At 38.8% G+C, this 27,446-nt stretch overlaps 2 protein-coding genes across 4 annotated transcripts in view; both read right to left on the bottom strand.

Moving 5' to 3' along the window:
* TMPRSS2 (transmembrane serine protease 2) overlaps positions 1 to 8,269 on the bottom strand; it is a 46,536-nt gene extending 38,267 nt beyond the window's left edge. The window contains exon 1 of one of the 3 annotated variants that reach the window (XM_081950410.1): positions 8,245 to 8,269. The gene's annotated coding sequence lies outside the window, so the exon portion shown is untranslated. The other 2 variants (XM_081950409.1, XM_081950408.1) reach the window with 2 other exon arrangements.
* Positions 8,270 to 25,570: 17,301 nt separating this feature from the next.
* On the bottom strand, positions 25,571 to 27,202 carry LOC309392162 (protein FAM200C-like; the record flags this gene model as incomplete). The annotated part of the gene is made up of 1 exon (XM_081953168.1): positions 25,571 to 27,202. One exon carries the CDS (start codon positions 27,200 to 27,202, stop codon positions 25,571 to 25,573), a length of 1,632 nt encoding a protein of 543 aa, XP_081809294.1.
* Positions 27,203 to 27,446: the final 244 nt, after the last annotated feature.

Genomic DNA, 27,446 nt, shown 5'->3' on the forward strand with positions numbered 1-27,446 from the left:
CTTTTCTCTTTTATTAGTTTTTAAAAAATCATGTTTAGGATTAAAAATTGTGCCGAGTAAGGTGCTGTCATCCAATGTAAGTATACTGCAATCAGATTTATTTAATCTTTCAAGAATTTTGTGAGAAAAAGACAAAAAACGAAAAACCAATTCATAGGACATTATTTGAAAGGACTAAAGATCAAGATTGTTTAAAGTAAAAAGAAAGTGTACAAAGTTGATTTACTTGATAGGGTAATCTGGTAATCATTTTGGACTTTTGGTGATCAGGACTGAAACAAGACTTTATGAATTTGTTTATAGATAATGGGATATGGGAAGAGAAAGTGTTAAGTTACTAAAATAGTTTGTATTTGTGATGAAGGGAGAAGTTATTTCTTTATATATTTATTTTCTTTTTCCTTACTATATTTTTTTATTCTGCACTTTTTTTCTTTTTTTTCTTTTACTTTATATTAGTTTTTATCTTTTTAGATGACATTGCAATTTATACTAGAATTACTATTAGTATAGTATCAAATGAGTCAGGTACGTTTTGGATTTAGGAAAAGTATTTGCTTAGTCAGTCCTGGCTTGTTGGGGATACATTTGATTACTGCTCTTGAGCCAATAATCACGGAAGTCATATACAGTTCAGCTTTGCAATATTGACGGAAGAAGTGTGAACCTTCTCATCAGGATCAAATAAGAAAATGTAAATAATTGCAGATGCTTTGAGCACTGTTCTTTGTCAGGGTTCAGAACTTCGCTTATGTCAAGCTGTTTTATAGCCCACTGTCCGTATCATTAAAAATGCATTTGCTCTATGCTTACCTTAAAGGCTATCCACTTGGAAAGGTATTCCCCCTCCTTTCCTAGCCCTCTCCCAACATGCGTAAGTCTAGAAATACAGGAAGTCAAGAGCCTTAGTTTGCTAATACATCCACTTAATTAAATGTTTCTTATATTTTATGTTAGGGTTACACAAAATAGTTAAATTACCTATACTACTACCATACTAAGTCCAAAATTCGAACTCTGCTTCTCAGGTAAGATATCAATTGAGGCCTCCTGGTTCAAAATAGTTTTTTTGTATAAAATTTTTATTTTCAGACAAACATAGACACACAACACATATAACATAAAAACCTCTTCAATTACACACAGTGTGTCAATTGGTTACAAAGTCTTTCTGTGTCCTTTCCATAGTGCTCACTTGAATTTTATCAAAATTCACATATTGACAATCAATATATCTTTATATACATTATTAGGCTTCCTCCTATTCTAAGTCATTCAATCATTTTAGCATTGATAACATTCTCTATTAGTTTCCAATTCCATGTTTTTCCCCCATTATTAGTATCATCAATCTAATATACTTATATACAACTTGATATAATTATTAAACATCCATTAAACATAGCTATTATTACAACCTTTCAACATATGGCATATTAAATTTAAAGTAAATTTATATTATGACATTTTATTACATCATCCTGAAATCATCCAATGAACATCTTTATATTCTATTCCATATAAAATTGTTTTCAACATCATCTCCATATTCTCACTTACAGTATTGTATAAAATTTCATATTATCAATCTAGTGTATGTATGTATGTATGTATGTATGTATGTATGTATATATACATACACACACATACATACATACTTTAGCATTATTAATCATTTATTTGACTATAGCTATTATTACGTTGTACATAGCACTCAAAATTTAACTACATTTAACTAAAATTTATTGCGACATTTCATTTCATCATCCTGTATCCTTCCAGAGATAGTGTAGTCCAATATCTCTTGCCATTTGTAAAGCTGTATTCTAAATGTTTTCTTGATAAATCTTATGTGGACTTCTCTTAAGAACTTATTGTTCATTGCATATCTTCTAAGAATTTGAAAGCTTTTATCTGCTCTTTTTATCAGCTTCACTTTTGTTATCATTAGTACTTTTGCCGAGATTACTCTCATTATTTCTGCCAAATTTTCTCTCCTTTCTTCATCTATTTTCTGACATCCGAAATGAAGATCCGGTTCATCAATTTCTCCTTTGCGTATGTCATTTCCCTCCACTCTCAGTTTGCTGTCAGTGTCAACAATTTTCTTATCACTTTCATATGTCTCTATTATTTTTCAGCTCTGTCCTCAAACTACATCGCTGTCCCCGTACTTTCTATATTTTGCTCTATAATTTCAAGTCTCTTTTCAATTCTCTCTGTAATTATTAAAACTTTTTGAATTTCTAAGAAAATTATTTGCAAAGTTAGTGCCTTTTCTTCTTCACGTTGTGCCATTTTCCAGGTTATAAACACTGCCAAAACATCCAAGGCTTTTTAGGTCAAACAAATTCAGTGGAGTTTTCCAAAGCAAAACTTTCTCTTTCCTTCAAAGGAACACTTGTATCAACAAAACATTTTCATTGAGCCTTTCAGTAAACAAAGCTTATAGCTTTATCAGATATTGCCAAGCCTCTAGCCCAGTGATGGCGAACCTTTTTTGGCTCGCGTGCCACAAGTGGGGGGAGCACAGGGGGGTCGAGTGCGGGCGTGCCACACCCATAATGCAACGCGTGACCCCCCCAGTGCGCATGCGTGCACAACGCGCGACCCCCCATTTTTACATGCTTTTTTCGCCCTCCCCAGGCTCCAGGGGCTTTATAGGAGCCTGGGGAGGGTGAAAAGAGCCTCCCCCGACCCCCCGGAGGCCCTCCGGAGGCTTCAGGGACCGTCCGGAGGCTTCCCTGAAGCCTTCGGAGCGCTTAAAACCACCCTCCGAGCAAACCGGAAGTGACTTCCGGGTTGCTCGGAGGGTCGTTTTAAGTGCTCCGAAGGCATCAGGGAAGCCTCGGACGGTCCCTGAAGCCTTCGGAGCGCTTAAAACCACCCTCCGAACAACCCGGAAGTCACTTCCGGTTTGCTTGGAGGGTCGTTTTAAGCGCTCCAAAGGCATCAGGGAAGCCTCGGACAGTCCCTGAAGCCTTCGGAGCGCTTAAAACCACCCTCCAAGGTGAAAAATAGCTTTTAAAAAGGTGAACTAAGCTGGCCAGCGCGCGCATGCGCGCTGGCCAGCTGACAGGGCAGCGCCTCGTGTGCCCTGACAAATGGCTCCGTGTGCCACTTGTGGCACGCGTGCCATAGGTTCGCCATCACTGCTCTAGCCACTAGATGGCAGTGTTACCTCTTTTCCATCTGTTTCTGCCTCTCTGTCTGAGAGAGGAAAAGAAAAAAAAGTGTAAAAATTACGTTCTGTCCCAGTCTTACGAGAGAAGAAGCTTTTAATTCATGAATACAAAAAATGGAGAAAGTATAGAGGAAGAAGGAAAAAAAAGAGACCAGTCCAGTTTAAAAGTAAGAGGCATTTGTAAAGAGTCCATCCATAGAAAGCAAACAAAGTTAAGGTGGAAAAGATAACATGATCATCTTAGACCAGAGTTAATTCGCCGCTTATTTTCTTCTGTCTTCAATTTTATTTTAAATTCCAATTCTTTTGGGTTTTATCTTCTCTAATAATAAAATTTTTCTCACCAATTCGACACAGTCCTGTACTGCTTCTGTTTCAGAGGCTTATCCCAACCTTCGGCAGCCATTCTGGTTGCTTCTCTTGTAGCTGGCAAAAAGAGCTTTCTCCTGGATCAATCAGGGGCTTTGCGATGCCCACGAGATCAGCAGGACATGCTCTTTTCTATCACTGTTCCTTCAGAACAGTGAAGGACGTCCAGAAACAGAGATATCGACAGCAATCCTGGAGACCCAAGATTGCATGTCGTGTCATTGCGACGTCAAGCCCTGCCTCCAAAATAGTTTTTAAACTATTAATTATTTTTTTTAAGCTGTAATTCTAGTTGCAAAGTTAGGAAGAAAAGTTGCGTACTTTAGTATTACATTACAGGATACTTTTGAACACTACCCTAGACAAACAGAAAGGTTGCATGTTTGGAAAAAGTGCTATCTATATGTATTAGATATTAGATGTAAGCAATTTATAATCAGACTATTGGCCAGCATCTCGGGGGAGAGGGGGGTCAGTAGATGTATTTCTAAGAAAGGAATGTCTAAAGATTATCATAAATATGGAAACATCCTAAACAATAGGGATGAGTTACATTCTTTAAAAAAAGAGCAGTAAATTGCATTCTGACTTGGTTTTGAATCATTCACCTGCCAGCATGTACGTAAGACCTGTTAATATTCTCCTTTTACTTTACTCAGTCATTTGGATTGAGGAAAACGATACAATACTATGCAACGTGTATTTCTCTTTACTTCCCTTTCCTGGCAGTTAGTAACTTCTTACTAGATATATTTCAGAACCCGACCAAACGCAATACATTTTTCTGCGTAAGGAACGAACATGTGTTAGTCAACTGGACAAGCAGCTGAATCTGGCTTTAGTGCTGGCAATGGACTTGTATGTCCTGCTATAGCCGACAGCAGTAGTTTAACTGCATGAACTGCGTAGATTATATATGTGTAGCTCTGGTGTTTCTCCCCAGTAATTGCTGCTCAAGACACTCATCTCACTCAGTCTAACATCAGAATCCAACATATTCCAGTTTTTACAGCTTTTTCTTACGGCACATTTTTCTCCCTCAGTACCAAGTAGATTCTAGAGACATGGAAAAAAGATGCTTTCATGTTCTAATGTTTCCTAGAATGGGTCAATTTGAATAATTGGGGGAGGCAGGAGCAGTGGGTAGCATTTGAACGTTTTCAGGCCAAGATATTCTTCTGGAAACACAAACCATCATTCTTGAAGCACATGGATAAGCCTCTTCTATCCTCTTGCACATTCCTAATATATGCACATTCCGTATACGGTATACTATATAATTTAACTATGTTTACTTAGCAATAGGTTACTCCCATGCAGTTAAGACTGACACTTGAAATTTAATTTTATGTATACTTACACTGAAACATGTGCACACTGACATTTGCTTTTCAATTTATCTGTATAAATAATATTGGGAGACATATTTATCACAAATATAAATTTTTACAGGGCATTGGGGTTGTTTTTTTTGCTTTCATATTTTTAGCTTTTAAAAACAATGTAAAATACCAGTTAGCTTCTCCTTGAACTATACACAGTGATTTTTGTACTCATAATATTTCTGAAGTGCACAAAGAGACTCATAAAGCACACCCAGCTGACATGGCAAATTTATACAGGACTTCTTCCTCCTTGGCCAGTATTTGAACTTCCTTCACAATGGCCTGCACTCATATTCCCTTTCCCTTTTCTTGAAAAACTCACCATCATTTTTCTGGAAGATTACCTGATCTTTAAGACATCGTAAGAAAAGAGCCATTTTGGCATAGTCAAAAATGGTCTGATAGCCCATCTTCTGACCAACACATTTTTAAAGGCCCAAGCTTCTGTAAACAACTGCTCACAACGACAACTGTTGATGAAGTTTAGACCTTTCATGAAAAAATAGTTTGTAGGCAGTCTTCTGATGTTTGATCTTTCAGAACCAGTTTTAAGAACAGTACATTGGGGACAGGCTAGGAAAATTAAAATAGCTTCTTTCCTCCATTTATCTAACTCCAGTAGATTAGAATCCTTTTTCACAGCAAACAATGCCTGAAGCCAGTTCAGTGTTAACAATTATCTCCAAAGGGAGATAAGATAAAAGTGGTTGACTACCTCAGATATAGGATCTTTCAACTAGCATACAGTTGATGGTTGTTCCCCTTAAATTAGCATTTACCTAGGTGATGTTGGAAGGACTTCACATACCAATGCCACTTTAAAGTAAACCAAGTAAAATACATGGCCCTTATGGGAACGGGGGGGGGGGAAGTGGGGGAAATACATAGCTTTGCTAACACTATTTAGTATATTTAATAAGTACTGTATGAACACAATTGTGCAGTCACAGTCTGTTGCTCAGCGGTATATTTAGAAGATTCTGGAGCAAGCACAGAAATGCAAATTATTTTCTACCTGTACAACAGTAATTCATGAAACAGATGGAAATCCCAGCTTGCTTAGAAACGGCAAACTGAGATTTTCACTTTCTAAAATTAATGAAGATTCCCTAACCTTTCCCCCCAGGCAAGCTTAAATGGCAGGTCTTCCCTTTATCTAATGTCGCTGGCTTCTTAAGTATGATATTACTAAGGAAGTGCCACATTCACAACAAAAGAACAATAAAGTAGAAAGAGGACTAGTAAGATATAATATATCACTCTACAGTTCTCATAACTGTGAGGCAGTAGTCCATATTCAGGGGAATTTCAAGCAGATACCAATAAGCAATGGTATATTCTTCAAACATTACATATGTCAATGCAAAACTAAATTTTCACAAACTCACTTGGTTCTAATTTCCAAGTATTTTAGAGAAACACCATCGATAGTGAGAGGAAGGTGGATGATCTTAGCAGAGACTTGCCTTTTGATTTATTTTTCTGTTGATCAGAATAAAAACACTTTCTTTGAGTAAGCTGATTAATGAACTTGGGCCAAAGACTAAAATACAGCCTGAAAAACCTCCAAAACTTGGTTTCAACATGCAAATTCAGCCCTGAGAATATTTCCCACTTCCACAAATCGGAGAGAGAGGTTTTTTCCCAACCCGATCCATGATTCGGATACATTAATTTTTTAAAAAATTAGTTCACATATAAGAATGGAAAATTACAATTTATATTATGAATAGTCCTGCCTTCAGACTCTTGTTTATTTTGGTTGCATAGAATTCTAAAAATAAAATATAAACAAACAAAAAAATAATGCATGGATTTTTTAAAATAACAATCATAATATGCATATAAATTCAATCAATATATGTATTGAAAACCCACCTTTTTTTGTGGCTCAAAAATCATTGTTTAAAACCAGTAGTTTCAATCTGCGTCCCACTACTGGCTGGGACATAGAATCAATTTAAATACAAATAGTTTGTAGAATGAAACTTACACAACGTTTTGAAGAAACATAAAATTATGGTTAGAAAACAAATATGCTAGTGCCAGCAGAGTCCAGCTCACTGGCTAGGATTAAGGGGAACCGAGGCGCTATGCTCCCAAAGAATCCTGATTCATCTTTAGTTAGTAACTCGCTAAGTTTGCATGAAATATGCAGAGCCAAAAAAGATGTAAGCACATTTTTAGCCTGGTATGCTGTGGAAAGTAAATCTCTGTGGTTAGTGTACTGCTTAAGGGATCGCCAGTATGCTGCTCTAAAAAGAAGACAGACATCATTGCCCCTTCAGATGAAGATACTGAATAATGGAAACTACTGAGGAAGTTCACATTTGAACAGATTAGTCCAGTTCACTTCCTCTATCCTATAGAGACACTATATATACAGCACACACGCTCCTGCCAAACAAGTACTGTACAGTATATACAAGGCTGGTTCCAACTCATTCAAAGAAAAACAACAGGTGCTTGGGCTGTAGTCTCTGAATGTTTTATCACTACCAAAGAGAGGGAAGGGGGCGGATATTTTAATTACATGGTAATTCAGAAAGCGACCCATGCTAACTTCATCCCACCCATTTCATTTCTCTCGCCAAGGCAACTGCAGTCTTGGATAGAAGCGAATGACTAGCCAAAACAATTTCCTTTAGAAAAGAGTAGTTTGAGGGCTGAAGAATGTCCGTGTCCCGTAGACAACAGAAAGCCAGGCCAGCGACTGGACTCCTTGGCATCCCCAGCTTTCCCGTAAAAAAGGGAAAGCTGGAAAAGGGATGAAAGTCAGGCGGGAAGGAAGAGAAAAGCGCGCAGCCCCAAGCCCGCCGTCGCCTCTCTCCAGCCAAGCAGGCCCTCTTTCCTACACCGAGCCCCAGGACTTACCTAAGAGCAAGGGATGCGCGGCGCGGAGGGGTTCGCCAGAAGCCTTCGCTGCGCGTCCCAGGCTCCCTGTCGCTCACTTTCAGCCGGGCGCCGGCAGATGCGCGCGCCCTCCTTCCAGGGGGAGCGAATGCGCTACCCGGGCGCCACCCGCACCGAGTAGCGCCCTTTCCGGAGGTGCGAGGAAACGCGGCGCAAAAGTCGCGGCCGAGTGGAACCCGATAGCGTCAGGTTGTTCCGCTAGGGCTTCGGGAGCGCTTGTGTTGCGGCTGTGCAAAAGGCCCTCCTCTTTAACGCTTAACACTGCCAGGCGGACCCAACCTGCTATTATTCACCTTTAGAAAAAGAGAGAAGTGCCGGGAACGCAGCGCTCGCTGGGCAACTTCAGAGCACTCGGGGGCGGAGCTTCAAACTGCAATCCAATGCACGCCTTACCTGGAAGTAAACTCCGTTAAAGGCAGGCAGGTAGGGCTTACTTCTGAGTAAACATAACCAAACATCGTGCCGGAACTAGCTACCCAGCGATTGACTTTCCAGTAAGCGTAGTTTCTGCAAACAAGGGCAGGGACGGGGGATCTAAGCAGGAACAACAGCTTATTAAATCATTATTTTGCCTTTGTTAATCAGCTGACTGGTGTAAGAATACAGGTGGTGCTTGACTTACAACAGTTCATTTAGTGACCGTTCAGAGTTACAACGGCACTGAAAAAAGTGACTTATGACCGTTTTTCACCCTTGGCAAGACCATTGCAGCATCCCCATGGTCACAGGATCAAAATTCAGATGCTTGGCAACTGGTTGGTGTTTATGATGGTTCCAGTGTCCCAGGGTCATGTGATCACCTTTTGCAATCTTCTGACAAGCAAAGTCAATGGGGAATCCAGATTCACTTAAGAGACGCAATGATTCACTTAACAATGGTGGCAGTTGTAAAATGGGGCAAACTCGTTTAACAAATGTTTCACCTAGCAACATAAAATTTGGGCTCAATTGCCATATCTCAAGAACTATCTGCAGTTGGTTATCATCAGCAAATTCTGGGAATGATCTCCTTTAATCAAGTCGTTGTCACAGTATCTTTATAATTTGTTTCTCTCTGACACATCTTCAATTTATAATTCTTCTTGGGAATCTATGTAACATCAACAACAGTTATCTGCCCAAATTTACACTGAAGGATATATCAACAGGGGAGGGGCTGTGTTTGTACACCATGTTAAGCTAATCACTCTGCATGTCCTAGGAATCAGCTTTCATAAGGCCACTGATGAAAGGAACAGTAACCCACAAAGCTAAATTTTAAGGTGCTTTGTGCAAGTCCACAAGCTCTAACTGACATTGAGTTTTTCTAACTTTATGTGGCAGACATTCATAAGCTGAAAAAGTCAAAATGCTGGGGAACCTTCACCTGTTAACTCTCGGTTTGTTACACAGTTGAACAAAATCAAGATTTTCTTCCCTTAGACACAAATCCTAATAGTGTTTGCCAAACAGTAAGGTCCAACACATACATGGGATCTTTCTTTGTAAAAAAAAAAAAAAAGCAAGCAGTTTTCCCCACAATACCCTAAATCAGGAGTGTCAAACTCAAGGCCCACGGGCCAGATCTAGCCTCGATGAAGCCAGATCTAGCCCACATGGCCATCCTGGAAACTGTAAGGGGCTGCCTCACGTCACTTTGGCCCGGCCCACGCCATACTGATGATGTGTGCACACACACAGTTGGAGGTGGGCCAAGTCTCCCCCCCCCCGGTCCCCGGAGGACAAACACAATGCTGATCCGGCCCACAATGAAATCGAGTTTGACACCCCTGCCCTAAATTGTAAAGTGATCATGTATTAATTTAACACGATGGATGAACTCAGCCCTCATGATTGCTTTATAATTCATGCAAACCCAAGAAATTGAATTGACTGACAAATGGTTCCGTTAATTAGAGTTAGTATGTTATATGTGGTATGCATGGAAAAAGATGCATGTCAGAAAGGGCATTTTCCTTCAGGCGATCAGGTTCTTATAACTTGCAATCATATCTTTGAGTTCAAAGGATATATGATGTTGATTTCTAGGCAAATTTAATCCCTGAGACATTATTGCTCTTTAATTTTAATCAATGCTAAAGCATATTAATTTGTAAAAATTGTTTCAAGATCATCAATTCCCTGCTTGATGCAGTTTTTGCAAAGCAGAATACAGCTATAGCCAAGAAGGCATCTAGCAGGCAAGATGTTGGACTGGGACTGAGATGGGAGATCAAAATTAGCCATGTAATCTCACTTGGTGTTTTTGGGTGAGTCACTATCTCTCAACTGAAAAATAGGCTATTGTTGGGCAGAGAGCTCTTGAATGAAAGGCAAAAGATAATGAATGAATGAAAAGCATTTCTGGTAAAAATGCATTTTATTCTGTTGATTTTTAAAGCACTTCCTTAAAGATCTTTCTTAAATATAGTAATAGCAGATGGCAACATCCCATCTGCTAACACCCAACTCTGAATTGCCTTGAAAAGCTAAGAAAAGTGATATCTGCTTAATATTTAGATGACACTCTACTAGGAAATCCCTGAAGTAGAAAGCTGAAGTTTTTTTTAAAAACCTATGTAAATATATTCATATAATAATATAATTCATATAATAATTCATATAATCATCAGGACCTTGTTCAAAGAGCACTTTGAGTGTAATGAAATATGAAAAGAATAATTTTGAGGAAGTATCTTTGAATAAGCTGGCAATATTCATAGTCACGTGTTTTTTTAAGCAAGGATACTTTCCTCATCCTAACTCAATGTAAATAAGCTTGCTTTTTTTTTTATTACTGAAGCCCATTTATTTCTGTTCTTTCATGACTAGGTTAATGAAGTAGGAAACTATAACTGCATGTTATGCTCCAAACTAGAAACTTGGTTCATTGCTTCCAAATAAATTAATATTTACAAAGCAACAGATGTCTTGGTATTTGGCTTGACATCTGGGCTTATTAGGCACAACAAACTAAAGTTCTGAGTTTGGATGTAACACCCAGCTAACAATACCTGATTTGATTACCTATTTATGTTAGAAAAAAGAACTACAATATATGCATGAGTTGTATCCTACTTTTATCTAGGAAAGGCACTCAGCCAAAAAATTTGTGCTACCATTAAGTGTATGAATAGCAATTATTTCTATATGATACCAAAATTACTTTGCTTTTTTTTTTACAATGACCCCAGGCTCAATCTAGCCAACATGTTTTGGGAATGTTTATATGACATTGGTAGTACCTTAGGACAGGGGTGTTCAAACTTAGGAACTTTAAGACTTGTGGACTTCAACTCCCAGAATTCCCCAGCCAGCCATGCTGGCTGGGGAATTCTGGGAGTTGAAGTCAACAAGTCTTAAAAGTTCCCAAGTTTGAACACCCCTGTCTTAGGAGATCCCACACAAATATACATTACGAATTTACTGTGATCCCTAAATGTTACATTTCGATGCACCAGATAATGCCTATCATTTTATGTAAAACATTCAGATAAATAAATGTTTTTAAACAGCAATCAATTGAATTAAAAGAAACATGCTATTGCTTCCCTAGAAATTTCCTGTCTGAAGTCAGTGTGGAGATATTACTTGTCGCACACTATACTTGTATGTATATTTATTTATGTCAGAACTAGTAAATGTATGAACTTGCAGATATTGTTGAGCCACGGTTATGAGTAAACTCAGCCCACTTAGCAATGGTGAGGAAACTGAGAATTATAGGTTAGAAACATGGTGGATGAGATATTAGCTATCTCCAAGTAGTGTGATGTGTTCTGCAGATCTGGGGAACCTCGGAGGAAATCCTGCATCCTATGCACACTTACTAATAAATACGCTTAGCAAATCTGTGGAATTTAATTCTGAAGAACCATGTGCAGGTAGACCTCAACCCACGACCCCAATTGAGACCAAAATTTCTGTTGTGATGTGAGATGTTTATTACGTGCGTTTTCCCCATTTTAGGACCTTTCTTGCCACAACTGTTAAGTGAATCGCTGCAGTTGATAAGTTAGTAACCAAGTTGTTAAGTGAATCTGGCTTCCTCACTGACTTTGCTTGTCAAAAGGTTGTAAAAGGTGATCACATGACCCTGTGTAGTAACTCCGGCGGACACGTGACCATACCGGTTCTATGATTGGCAGCACCATCTTGATTTTCTGTTCTGCACATGCACAGAACAATCTTCATTTAAAAAATGCAATTTTTATTAGTTTTTTAATGTTGTGCGCATGCCCAGATCATTTTAAATGAAAATGTGCACACGCACGGAGCACTTTTTTTTTTTTTACTACCGAACCGGTATTAATGGCGGCCCAAACCCACCTCTGATTTAAAAGCCCCAGCTAAATCCTTTTTGATTTTACTCAGGACTTTTTTTTTTCACTTTATTCAGCAATTAATAATTAACAGAATTGGTAATGTATGATTCACATTAAGCATTTTAAAGTGACATTGTCTAAACTAGTTTACCCAAACTAGAACATATACCTAATGTCCTCACGTGTCTGGGAGTGGAAGATGATGTTAATGGCTTTGTACTCTTGTTTCTAAACAGGAACTAGATGAAGTGATGAGGTCACCTTAAAAATATCTAAGCAAAAAGGTCAGAGAGGAGACATACATTGGTGCCAGTCAGAATACTCTCATGGCATTGTAACTTCAAAATAATAGACAAGCACTTAACTAACTCTGGCTATCTTTTTATAAGAAATTTGAATATGTTTGAGTTAAATGGCCTGGAATGCCAGATTGAAATGGGATAAGGATAATATGCCAGTTAAAAGGATCACAGGCAAGGAAATCTGCAAATCATGAAGTAATGTGATTGTATCACTATACACATTCCATCTAATCCTATATATCTTAATTCAGAAACGGGGGCAATCTATTAGACTCTTAAATAGAATGAACCGTCTTCTAGGACCTGACGTAGATGTGCTGATGAACAGCTACTAGTTATTTAATTTGGCGGAGCTCTATTTTTGCTGCCAGACAGATTTTCTGCTTCATTTGTTAAACTCATTTTGATTATTGAAGCATAAGACTACAGCCTTTATTCTCTTTGGAATTAAATGAAAAAAATGTTCTGTAACATGAAGAAATCTAGCAGGTGAAGTTTTTCCCCCAGACACATAGACTGATGTGATATGCTCAGTGTCATGAAAGAACAATGAAAGTTGATATCACATACGTTAAAGTTTAAAATATCACACAACTCTCTAGAACGTTGCAATAAGTATTAAAGCTAGTCGTCTAGATTTTTTTTTCTACCAACATCAATTTAGGCATCCTGCTATCTGCTTTGCAATTTTTAAATAAAGAACAGAATCTAGGTGTCCAAAAGACCAATAGATTCTATATCCTGCCAAATCAGCATTATTTCCTTTTATAATGATTTCCACATTCTTCACATTCTTAAAAATGCCCATAGATAAGAGCATTTCTGGATATATATGTCTTCCAGTGTGAGCTTTATCAATAATTTCCTTTATGGAGAAGGGATATTAAACCAAAAATAGTTCAGTCTTCTGGCTGATTATTTGATGTGACCCCAACATGGTCAGTTACAGAATTATTTCATTCCTGGTCCATGCCCCCAAATGATTTATTCTGGCCTTTCATATTAACATTTATATTCATTCCCTGAACTATAGGCTTAAAATGCCTCAAATGGCATTTTTATCTGGAGATCTCCCACTTTTCAGAGATTTGTCTGGCATTTATCCTGAAATTATTCTGGAAGGTGATTAAAATTCTTGCATAGGTCTTTGAAGGTTCTGGGCAGTTTTTTTTGTTTTGTGTGTTTGACTAATTGCTAATTCTTGGTAACTGCTGGACAATGTCTGAAATTCTCTTGACAAGATTTCAGAAGTGGGCTACCACTCTGAGAGAGAATGACTAGCCTAAGGTCATCAGCTAGCTTTGTGCCAAGGGTGGGAGTAGATGTCATGGTCTCCCAGTTTCTAGGCAGGTGCCTTAACCAATATATTGTACGAAGCCCCCCCTTCCCCAAGAATGAAATATTTTGGGGGATATTAAAAGAGGCAGACTATTATATTTCCCCAAAAGGAGAAACGGAGAAAAATCTTAATCATCACAATTATGACAAATCACATCTTGAACTATCTTGCTTTGCATGTAATGAGTCTATCTCATATATTAGTTTCCCCTTTTAAGTTGCATTACTGAAATAAATGAACTTTTGCACGATATTCTAATTTTTCAAGTTTCACCTGTATATAGAATGTTTAAAAGATGTTGCAATAATCCTAGAGAAGATTAATTAGACATGCTAATTTATATAATGTAGGACTAATTCCTCCCTCTGGTTATTTCCCTCCCCACATCTTTAAGGACACATGTTCTCTCTGTTTGGACTTGCCCAAAATATTTATTCAAGTATTAAGTCAATGAAAATGTAATCATAGGGATGTATTATATTCATAGATGTAAATTTAATTTACAAAGAGTATTTTCCCCATTGTAAAGCATTTTTATTTACCAACTGTTGCTCTAGAATTATAGCTACAATTATAAATAATTTCCTGACCTGGTTCATATGGCTATATTTTAATTATGTTTTAAGGTAGCACAGTGTAACTATGAATTCAACCTAAGACTTAACTTAATTAAGGCACTATGTATCTTCCAGACCTGGGAACAGGCTGTGTGGCTTCCAGGTCCACCCTTCAGATGTAGTTGTTAGGGCAGAAGCATAATAAAATGGATTGTTTCCAGCCATGGCATCTCAACTGCTTCCAGCTCTATTTTTACTTCTATTTTTTTGTAGCTGGCAAAACAGACAAAAACAAGTGAAAAAGATTTAGTCTTATCCCTCCCATTCAAAGTTGGTCCATAGTTGTTTATTTTCTAACAAAAGCAGCAGACAAACAAATTAGGAAACATCATCCAGAAATTACAGCCAGGAAACTATGATTGTCTTTGGTTAATAGTTCATAATTCATGGTGAGGAAGATAAACCAGATGGCCTTCATGGAAATTTGTAGGAACTGTTATCTAGGCAAAAGGACAAAACATTTTAGGTCTAGAAGAATGAGATAATATATAGAAGTGGATCAGGCAGACACGTCTGTAATTCGCTGGATTATAAAAGGGAAGAGGAGGAGACTTGCAAGATTCTGTTATTATAATTAATTTAAGTAATAGCCTTCCTCTGCAGTTGATTTTCTACTGAGTGTGGCTGAACATTAAGGTGACCAACTTTTTTACAATGAAAAGGAGGACAAAACACGTTCTATTGTCCAAAATGCTAAGGTGACCAACTTTTTTACAATGAAAAGGAGGACAAATAAATTGGAAAAAAATATATCGTAAATAAAAGAAATATTTTATTCATTGCAACAATAATACACTAAAATATGATATATGCATAATAAAAACATTTGCAACATTTTATATTGTAATTATGCTTACATGCCTGTTAATTATTATTTAAATGAGTACTTTTCCATTGAATTAATATTTTTTGTCAATGTATCATCTTCTAACAATATATTGGAAATATCTGAACAAGAAATATCCTTCATATTGAATTTTACGGCAAATGCTGCAGCTAGAGTATCAACATTCAATCTCCATTTCTCACTTGTCCAAAAATCATTGGCAATTGAAAAAAACTCTTTCAACTGCTGCATTAGTTCCAGGGCAGCACAATGTAAATTGAACAAGTATAAATAAATGTTCACATGGAATATGTTCATTTTTGAAATGGCTGAAAATATCCACCCATCTTTTATCAATTTCAACGTGTTGATTTTCCCATTGTATTAATTTTTCAGAATTTAAATATACATTCAGTCTTCTAATTTCTTCAAAGAGACAATTGTCGTCTCTTTTAATGTCTAGCATTTCTTTAGATAAAAATTCAACACAAGATTCAATATCTGTTCAATATACTTGCGATGAAGTAAAAAAAACACCATTAAAAACTGTTTAATAAAATACGTCACATAACGCGCAACAGATTAGCCTTCAAATATCAAAAAGGAGGACATGTAGGAGGACACTTTTCGAGGGAGGACAGAACTTACAAAAGAAGGACTGTCCTCCCTAAAGGAGGACGGTTGGTCACCTTATGAACATGGCATGCCATGTTTAATTCTCTTATCCATGGATTCATACATTGTGTTGTTCTAAGAGTAAACAATTGTTTCTTAGTCAGAATGCTCCTAATAATTAATAGTGGAGGCTGCTATGTGTGGGATAATGATATAAAATGAATAATTTGTGACACACTTCAGTTAAGATAAGATTTGATGGATTCTGGATCTTTGCGCAGGGAAGTTTGACTTGTGGATATGAATTAAACTATGCTTAATCTTTTCTAAGCCTTATCCTACAATTTTTGTATGTTCTTGCATCAAGGAACATTTAATGCTTTTAATCAAAGTAGGTCCTGAGACCTATAAATTGTGATTTAAAGGCAAAGAGCTCCATTTTCTATTTATATGCTGAGTCATTATGCTTATGTTTATGTAGCATGCTTAACTATAATGTGTTTTGTTTATTTGTGATTCAGGGCATTGTGTAACACTAAACATCGTGCATTTGCAAACCATCATTTTTGTGCAATATATGAATTGTGAAGCTGTTTATGAAGTAGATTGTAATTGTATTTGAATGCACTAGTTTACAAGGAAACGCAAGCATTTACTCTTAAACATGTGTTCTGTGGTACAATAAACACATAAGAATAAAGAATACACACTTTAAAAAAATAAACAAAACTATTAAACTTTCTTACAAAAAAGCATGATTGTGATTTTTGAAGTCATGGGATTTAAGGATATCCTACTGAATTACAGATCTATCTGTTCTTTTCTAAAACTTACATGCAAAATTATTTTCAGTTGGAACCAAGTATAGTTCAGATTACTGTGTAGGAAGTTACCACCCACCCCCCTCTCCTAGAAAAAGGAAATATCCTGGGAAATATTAAGAAGGCAGAATATTATATTTCCCTGGATCAGAAATGAGAAACATGTTTTTAGGGAGGAAACAGACTCACTCTTAATAGCTCCTACTTTCCTTAATGGGCCATTAAAAAGCCTGAACCAATCTATTCTACATAACAAAGACCCCTCCCCTTCAGTTCCAGGGTGGTGGGATTAAGGCATGATAGTATTAGCCCTTTACCTATCTCACCACAAGGCACCTGGGAAGAAGCAATGCTCAATCAAACTTGGACTCAAGACAGCCTACAGAGTTGCCCCTACATGCCCCATGGGAGTCTGACAACCAATCAGAATACATTTCTTACACAGGAATAGGAAACAGAAAGGTGGGGCCGAACAGAGTATAAAAACCCTAGCAAGCCCCTTCCTTTCTCTTCTTCTTCACCTAACATCTTGAAGCATGCGATCACCTTTTCAGTTCAGGACCTCAAACCATGTGGTACAGTCCACCATTAAACCATCTTTCCAAGCAGCCTCCATGTTTCCAGTGTCTTTTTCTCCACTTGGAGCTGAACCCAGAAGGACATTTCTTCCAACAACTGCTTTTGTTAAAATGAATTCATTGTATGCATTTTGTTGACATTACTAAAACTGCCAGTATAATAAAAACCTGAGTTGTACAAAAGCAGTCTATAAGACTCAAATGATCATTTAACTCTACTGTATAGGAAATTTAATAAAGATTCAGTCCTGATGTCACTGATATAGTTTACTAGGTTTGAATCACAATGGGAAATGATAGTGGAAAATCAGTTTCATTTAAAACAACATAGGCAAAGTAAATTGACTTTTGATCAAATAAGATATTTCAGTCCCATTGCTCAGAGAATAAGTGTTCTTGGAAGTTCTTTCAAGACATATTTACTATGAAGTAAACCCATTGATTTCCTTTCAAGAGTGTACATCTTATGCTCATTGACATTACTGGAACTAGTAACAGCCTTTGTCAAAGATGTCATATGTTTGTCATATGTTTGTTTCTTATTAATATTTAATAGGCTGTTGGAGCTTGTGAGGGAAAGTATGTAAGAAGGTTTGTCCATTCAGCAGTCTTAATCTACTTGTTTCTCAGGCTGAATCTAACACGGAAATAGAGCCAATAAAAATTGCTGCCTAGAATTCAACCATTTCTATAACATTGGTAATTATGCCAACTAAATATTCTGTTCAGACAAGTATTACAAGGGCCCAAATGACAAGAATTCTAGGAGTTTCTCCTTCTTGCCCTTCTTTTCAGCAGGAATGGATCAAAATGTCCTTAACTTTTTGCAAGATTGATAAAATCTATTTAAAACACGTAGGGATGTATGGAAAACATTTTAAAATATGAAATAGATGATCTCGACACATGCTCTGCAGAAGGAACATAACTGATTCTTCCCTTACTAGCATGAATAGTAAATAGTTACTACTTACTATGTAGTACATAGTTACTATTCATGAATAGTAAATAGTTACTGTTGATTAGTTACTATTTATCTCATAGTTACTATTCATGAATAGTAAACAGTTGCTTTTATTAGTTACTACTTATTTAATAGGTACTATTCTTGCTAGTAAAGGAAGTAGCAATTATGTCCCTTCTAGGACGCATGTTGAGGCCATATATTTCATATTTAACAATGTTTTCCAAATGTTCCCACCTATTTTAAATAAAGATTTAACAACCTTGCAGAAAGCTATGGACAGTTTTGCCCATTCCTGCTGTAATCTGGGCAAGAAAAGGAGACTGGTAGAAATCTTATCAATCTTATCCCAGTATATCAGTAATCGGGAAAGGGGGTAATGCTTTTTTATCCATTCCACTATTTTGTGGTTCCGTCAGTCTGTATCTGGAAAAGTCCAGCAATTAATCCTCTGTTAGGATTAGGAACCACTAATGCCTGAACTGTTCAGAGTTGTCTGAACCATGTGATGGGCAGCAAATAAATTTGATAAACAAACAAACAAATTGCTTGCCCAGAGCAAAATCAAGGTTTACATGGGAAGGCCCTTTGGAAAAGAGGCCCTCAGCCCAACTCCTCAGGACAAAATGGCAGCACCGAGCAGCAATCAGTAATTGGGGGAAAGGATTTGCCCTGAAGGTTTATATCTCATAAAATATTAATTGCTGATGCTTCCTTTCTTCTAAAATGCTTTATTGAGAAGGGGGAAAGGGATAAGGGAATGAAATACTGGATTGGGAGGTCTGTTATCAAATCCAATTGGTTCAGTCACAAGATTTTGGGAGTGGTAAAGAAGAAAACCTGAGAAAGTTAAAAAATGTGCTCACCTTATTGTTTTCCATTTTTGTTCTACTCTTAGAATTCATGAGAAGAGATCAAATGCTTGACTAGTTTAAGGGCTGTATTTTCTTTCATGGAAAAAAGAGTGAGCTAATTTCTTTATGTTTCACTCTCCCTAATTCAATCATCACTGCCAATTGACTCACAAAGGGACAAACTATATTTGAGGTAGAGACTTTTATGATCTAAACCCGTGATGGCAAACCTATGGCACACATGCCCAAAGTGGCATGCGGACCCATGTCACCTGGCAGATGTGTTGTCGTCCATTCCTCTTCCTGGTTTCTGACACGCATGTGCACGCAACAATCAGCTGGACTCCCTACTTGCGGCAGTGTCAGAAACTGGAAGAGCTGGTCTTCCATTTTCCAGTGTGAGCATGCACGCCAGCCAGCTGATCAGCGTGCGTGCATGCACGCCAGTAACCAGAAGACTAGCTGGCTGGTGCGCATGCACATGCCAGAAACCAGAAGTTCATTTTTGGGTGCACACATGCCCCCTGGGCAGCTCCTCTTCCAGGTTGCAGCACTCGATGCCACAAAGGTTTGCCAACACTGATCTAAACCCACACAGTTTTTTTACATAGTGTAAGGGAGACAAAGATAAAAACCACTAACTGATAAAACAGATGGTAACAAAATTTTACCTCAAGAAAATAAGTTAGCAAAAGAAAGAGAATGAAATAACCCTGCTATTGTGGCCCACCAGCGGCCAACGGATCTGGCAGCAGATTCAGACAGTGATGAGGTTAGGGAGGAATATATGCCAGTCCTGGAGTCTGGGGAAGGCTTTGACGAGTGCTCTGCATCAGAGCCAGAGATGGGGCCAGGGCCATCTGACAGTTATCAGCTGCCTTCAGAGTTGGACATCAGTGGGGCAGAGGAACAGCTGGAGCCTGTTGCCAGTATGCGCATGTGCAGAGCTGCCAAGAGAAGGGAACAGCTACGGAACAAGATTTGACTCAGGAGTAAAGCCACAGGTAGATGGCAAATGGTCCCTCCCACAGAGAATAAAGAGGAGCAAAAGGGGAGGGGAGTTTGCAGGAGACAATTGCTTCAATTCATTAGAGTGGAGATCTATTCCTGACATCTTGCCAAGTATTGTCTGCTACAGAGTGGTGTTTGGAAGATATCGGACTGGCAGCTCTCCAAACCTGATAAAGGCCTGTAGTTGTGAAATCTCTTGAATGACTGTGGGCTGGGACTTTGCTGGAGAGGAATTCACTTTAAACTAAATAAAAGGGGTTTTATGGGGAAGAGGAGTCGACTTCGTGCTTTTGGGAAGCCTAGGTCAGAACACCTGCCTTGATTTTGCATGATATATGGAAAAACAGTAGAAAACTGCAAGCTTTCAAGATTATGCTGCAACCTACAACAATAAGATAGAATTCCAATAGTCTTTGTGGGGTCTTGTTCCCAATCTGGCATACTTCAAAGGCTGACACAAGGATAGAGACAGTCCAATTAGGATTGTTCTGTACTATGGGAAAAGATTCAGCCTTTCCAACATTACCTTCAGCAGCGGAGATGCTCTTGGGACTTGTAATTTCACACATCTAGGTTTTTGATTGCTTGGAGCTAATATAGTAAATTAAGTAATTGAGTGTTGGATGAGCATTTAGAGAAACTCATTTTGAAATCTACATTCAACCATAAGCCATAATTTGGTGTCAGTTTCTCAAGCTATTTTACTTGTTAAGGTTGTTATGTGGATATTATACATTTTGCTTTGACCTCCTATAGGAATGGTGGGATTAAATTATTATTAATAAGTATAGATTGCATTTGGGAAGGAGGGTTTAATGCAGTGGTTCCCAAAGTGGGCGGTACCGCCCTCTGGGGGCGGTGAGATGGCTTAGGGGGGCAGTAAGAGGTAAGGGGGGCAGCAGGGGGGCGGTAAGAGGCAAGGGGGGCGGCAAAGGAGTGCTGGAGGTGGCCTCTAGTGAGCTATTCAGAACCAGTTCTCTCACTCACCCCTGCCCATCCAGAAGCTGCTCGATCGCTCCCTCCCCCCGCCTGTCCGCACTATGCTAGCCCTGCGCTCACTGATTGGCTGGCTCACCAATCGCCCCGCCCGCCTCTAAGAGCCCTATCTAAACCCAGTTATCTTTTTTTCTGCTTGGCTTTCTATAGATAGGGCTCTTAGAGGTGGGCGAGACGATTGGTGAGCCAGCCAATCAGTGAGCGCAGGGCTAGCATAGTGCGGACAGGCGGGGGGAGCGAGTGATCAAAGGGAGGCCACTTCACCTCCCTTCGCTCCCACTTTGTCTTGATAAGGTCGCTGCAGCTGCAGACGGATGGAGGTAGCCAGAGCGGCAGGGAAGCCCGGGCAGGCGAGCGAGCGAGAGAGCTGCCAGATCCTCCATTGCTCGCCCGCCCGGGCTGCTCTGGCTACCTCCATCCGTCCATGCCCGGCAGCTGCAGCGACATCATCAAGACAAAGTGGGAGGCGAAGGGGCCTCGGTGCCCTGCCTGATCCTCCTTCGCTCGCTCGTTATTTTGCCTGCATGGGGTGCCTCGGCGAAAGCCCTTTGCTGGCAGCCAGACATCCCCTCCCCTGGGCAACGGCCCATCCATGCTCACCATCCCAGTAGTCCTGCGGCCGCCTGGCCTGCAAAGAGAGGGAGGGAGTAAGAGTGAAGGGTGAGGGAGAGCAGCAGAAGGGGTGGGGGCTCTGCATTCCCCCCCACTGGAGCCTTCCCAGAGGAGGTGGGGCTCAGGATTGTGGGGCGGCGGGCGCTGTCTGGGGTGGGACTAGATGACCTCTGGGGGTCACAACCGGCCCTTCTGACTCTGGAGACCAGAAGCAAGCAAACACACACACACACACACACACAACAAAAGTGTCTGGTTTTGAATATAATCCTCCCTAGTGCTTGGGGAAAAAATAGGAGGAACATTTGGATATACATTTTGAATTAACTTGGGAAGAAAATTGCTAAAATCACTTTTAGCTGTGTTCTGCATTAAGGATTCATGCAGTAGCATTTCTTGTTGAATTAGCAGAGTAATATTTACAACAGCCAGCTAAGATAGTTTTATCTGTCTTATAATGTGCGCGGGTAGAGGACTTAGGCATAAGTGCAATGTCTGCCTGTGATTATATAATAAATTCACAGCTTATACATTTGAATTAGATGTTTTTCAATTCATGTTTAACCTATACTTGATATACTTGTATTCAATACATAAGGTGTTAATTATGTCAATGGAAGAGATAGGAAACTGCATTAGTGATATATGTCAATGCGTTGATTTGTACTAAAAATGTTTAGTTTAAAGAAATTATAAGGAATCACAAATATGAGTGTGGAAAATGTAATGTAGTTGTGGATGACCCTTTGCATGAGTTGTATTGGGGAAAATAAATAAAATAATAATAATAATAATAATAATAATAATAATAATAATAATAATAATAATAATAATAATAATAATAATAATAATAATAATAATAATAATAATAAATAATGATTCCCCAAAGAGGTAAAAGGCTACATTTTGCTAGAGTTATTCTTTGCTTCCAAACTGTTGAGGAAGGGGATTGGACTCCATTGTCTATATTTCCCTTTCCATCCCCATGGTTCTTGAGTGAAAATTATAACCCAAAAACATATAGATCTGTTAAAATGTTCCCATTCTCACTTTCCATATTGGGAATCCCTAGGTACCATGCAATAATCTCATCAAATAATTCAAGCAAATGTTGGTGACATTGAGCTGAAGCCAAAGTTCAAGAAATTGTACCAAGAGTTTTGGTTACAGAAAGAAATTTCTGATCGCTATCCTGCACTATGGACAGTGGTTAAGAAGCTCCTTGTTGCATTTCCAACATCATATTTGGTGGAACGTGGCTTCAGTGCGGTCATCCAACTTCTCTCCAAGCAAAGAAAATGACTCCAGATTACTGAATGTGGTGATTTAAGACTCCTGCTAAGTGACTTAAAACCAGACATTGGGAAACTGGTATCACTTCATCAAGCCCATCCATCACATTAAGAATTTACTGAACAGTGAAGTAGTTACAAAATTTTACTAAGTTTACTAAGTTACTAGTTACTAAGGTTCTTGATAAATGACTATCAGACTTTGAAAACCTGGTATCACTGGATCATGTTCAACAGTTTTGTTGAATTAACTAACTACAAAGGTTTTTAAATTGGATTTTGAATAAATGTGCAATTAATTGTTACAGTTTTGAATTTTACTATTACTATCTTTATTCCTTCATGCAAACCGCCCAGTCACATGACTCCCCCAGCCACGCCCATCAAGCCATGCCCACAGAACCAGTCGTAAAAAAATTTGAATTCCACCACTGGGTGGGGGGCACTGAGGATCAGTTTGTAGCACCAAGGGGGCGGTGGACTGAAAAAGTTTGGGAACCACTGGTTTAATGTCTTTGACTGATCTTCCCATAATCTTTATCCCAGAAGCCAGGGTATCAGATCCTTTGAGCCTTGAGGTTTTGGGCACTGTTATCAAATAACAAGCTTGCCAGCCATCTTTGTCCATGATATAATTATAGATGAGAGGGCAGACCTTCTGTTACCAAAACCAATGTGGAAAAGAATAGGGAGTTACTATTTTAATGATCTGCCAATCAACTTCAGAGTTGGCATTAGCTGCAATCTTGGAGGTTGAGTTGTCTTGAATAAGATTCTGTGGCATCAAGAAATGCTTCTCTGCAGATTAGCAGATGTGAGGCCTTGTTTGTATGGTTAAACCCAAGGAAGCAGCTAGGGTTGTGCTGCTGTGTATCATTTCCCAGAATGCACAGCAGCAACTCCAAGGTCTACTGAACCTAATTGCTGGGATGGCTGTGAAGTTCCCAAATGGATGTTGGTGAACTTAGAATAGAATAAAATAACAGAGTTGGAAGGGACCTTGGAGGTCTTCTAGTCCAACCCCCTGCTTAGGCAATTATCCCTACACCACTTCAGACAAATGGTTATCCAACATCTTCTTAAAAACTTCCATGTTGGAGCATTCAAAACCTCTGGAGGCAAGTTGTTCCACTGATTAATTGTTCTAACTGTCAGGAAATTTCTCCTTAGTTCTAAATTGCTTCTCTCCTTGATTAGTTTCTAACCATTGCTTCTTGTCCTATCCTCAGATGCTTTGGAGAATAGCTTGACTCCCGCTTCTTTATGGCAGCCCCTGACATATTGGAACACTGCTATCATGTCTCCCCTAGTCCTTCTTTTCATTAAACTAGACATACCCAGTTCCTGCAACCGTTCTTCATGTTTTAGCCTCCAGTCCCCTAATCATCTTTATTGTTCTTCTCTGTACTCTTTCTAGAGCAGTGTTTCTCAAACTTTTTTTAACCATCGCCCCCTTAAGACACAATTTGATTTGCCACCGCCCCCTAAAGATTATTTAATTGTATAATATACAAAATGTATTAAATTGCAAAGTGTATTACATTTTGGGCGTCCTCCTAGATGCCCGGCTGTCAATGGATGACCATGTGGCAGCCGTGGCAAGGGGGGCATTCCACCACGTTCGCCTGGTGCGCCAATTGTGCCCCCTTCTGGACCGGGATGCCCTACGCACGGTCACTCATGCACTGGTGACGTCTCGCCTGGACTACTGTAACGCTCTCTACATGGGGCTTCCCTTGGGACGCGCCCAAAGACTGCAGCTAGTCCAGAACGCAGCCGCGCGGGCAGTCATGGGGAGTACCAGGTACTCCCACGTAACACCGCTCCTGCGTGAGCTGCACTGGCTGCCTGTGGTTTTTCGGGTGCGTTTCAAGGTTTTGACCACCATCTTTAAAGCGCTCCATGGCACAGGGCCTAGCTACCTGCGGGATCGCATCCTCCCACACACATCCCTGCGGCCAATTCGCTCTCACAGGGAGGGGCTTCTCCTGGTGCCGTCCACTAGGCAATGCCAACGGGCGACACCAAGGAGTAGGGCCTTCTCTGTGATGGGCCCAACCCTCTGGAATGACCTCCCCCCGACATTAGAACCACCACTGACTTCCGCTCCTTCCGACAGAAATTGAAGACACACCTGTTCCGACTGGCTGGCCTGGCATAATTATAACGTCTACCTCCTGGCATACTTATTTCTTACTGGTTTTTTAGGGGGATTGTTCTTTTAAATTTAATTCTCTAGGATATTTGTTTGTTCTAAATTTTAAATTATTTTCTTAGCAGTACAGTTCTGTATATTTTTTATCCTCCTCTTATTTATTTATCTATCTACTTAATAATTTTAATTGTCTAAATTTTATAGTTATTCGTGATGTATTTCTGATATTGACTGTACACCGCCCCGAGTCCCTTTCGGGAGAAGGGGCGGTCTATAAGCGCTAAGAATAAATAAATAAATAAATAAATAAATAAATAATAAATAAATAAATAAATAAATAAATAAATAAATAAATAAATAAATAAATAAATAAATAAATAAATTTTAATGGTGCAGAACAATGTTTGATAAACTCAACTTTTATTCAGAACTTTTAATGAGATGGATGACACTGATGTTTCGCAACCAATTCACTCACTCTAGGATCGATGTTGCTTAGAAGTAGTCTCAAATCTCCCCTTTTTACAATTTGCAGGCGATTTCTTTCCTTGGTAAGAAGTTTAGAAACCGCACTAAATCCGCGTTCAGCCATGTAAGACGATGGGAAAGCAAGAAAATAAAGTTTAATTGCCTCCCACAAATTTTGATATCTTTCAGGAATTTCTTTCTGCAACCAAAAATCCGCGTACGATTTTTTGAAGAGAGGTTTCAATTCAAAGTCGTTCTTTACACCAATTAAGTCTTCTTGAATTACAAGATTAGTGTCACTTCCACAAACATAAGTAAATGGATTTAGCACCCAGTCCGGGATTTCCATATTTATAAGATCTTGGTATCTTTCAATCATGTTCTCCTGCAGAGAATTCAAATGATCACAATAAATCAAGAGGTTGTCATCTACTATAGAAGTATCAGTGTCAGCAATTTGTAGTTTAAGAGTTGGAAAATGAGACAAATTCCAACGACCAATGTTTTCTCTGAAGAAACGCAGCTTTTCTATGAAATTACAAATTTTAGACTTTGCCTTAATGAGGCTTATATCATCACCTTGTAATTGCAAATTTAAACCATTGAATATACAGAATAAATCAGTTAAATACGCAATATCCGTTTTGCATGCCAAGAGATCATCACTCAAATCACTGCATTTATTTTCCTGTAAAAATTGCACGACTGTGTCGAACAGAGAATAAAATCGTTTAAAACAGTTTCCTTTGGATAACCATCTCACCTCGGTATGTAGAAGGAGACGGTCAAATTCTTCATTATTCTCAACACACAATTGACGTAATATTCGAGAATTGAGGGGTTGATTCTTAATTTTATTCACTGATTTTACAACAATGCTGAGGGAATTATGAAGACGACAGCTCAAGTTTTTGGCAACCAAATGCTGTCGATGAATTACACAATGTATCGTAAAAACGTCTGGTACTGCCTTTTTTAAATAAGAAAGAAATCCCTTGTGTTTTCCTGTTAATGCGGGAGCACCATCTGTAGCACAAGCAATGATGTTTTTCATTGGTATATCTTGTTCTTTGAAGAATTGTTCAACTACCGTAAAAATAGATGCACCTCGAGTGTCTGTTTCCAACTCCTTAGCAAACAGTAATTCTTGCATTACTTCATTATCTTTAATAAAACGAGCATAACCCAAGAGCAGTGCTTCATTGCCTGGTAGCATAGATTCATCCAGTTGCAGGCCAAATCTTTGTTTTTTCAGAATATCACACAAACTTTCTTCAATATCTTCAGCCATTTCATTAATTCTTCTTCGAACAGTATCATCACTGAGAGGAATAGATTTGGTGATGACACTAGGAGAGCTATGATGTACTACTGTGCGCAACACTTCTTCTACGACAGGTAAAAGAAGCTTCTCTCCAATTGAATGCGGATTCCCTGATTTAGCAATTAGTTTGGCAATATTGTAAGAACAAACGAGTCCATCGTCAGCTTTTTGTGTTTGTTTTGTCAGAAAAGAGATGATAGATTTTCTTTGCCTTAATTTGTCTCTTAAAGCTTGAAAGTACGATAGATCTTGGTTCACCTTATCAGGATGCATTTTTTTTTAAGGTGTTCAGCGAGTCTTGATGGCTATGAATCATAGAAAGGTGACTTTGCAAGCGCCTCCAGCTGCATGCAAATTTGCGAACGGCTTTGCAAGCGGATTGGAGGTTTATGTTACATTGCCAAAAGCAAGTGGTTGCATTTTTTACGTTTGCGTATGGCTATGCAACCAGTTGCAAGAAAAGACGTTTTATGTTACAGGAATGTTTGGAAGTGCTTGCTAAATCCTAGTTTGCAAG

The sequence above is a fragment of the Natrix helvetica genome (genome assembly GCF_964273705.1).
Source record: "Natrix helvetica genome assembly, chromosome: 4".
Taxonomy (NCBI): Eukaryota; Metazoa; Chordata; class Lepidosauria; order Squamata; family Natricidae; genus Natrix; species Natrix helvetica.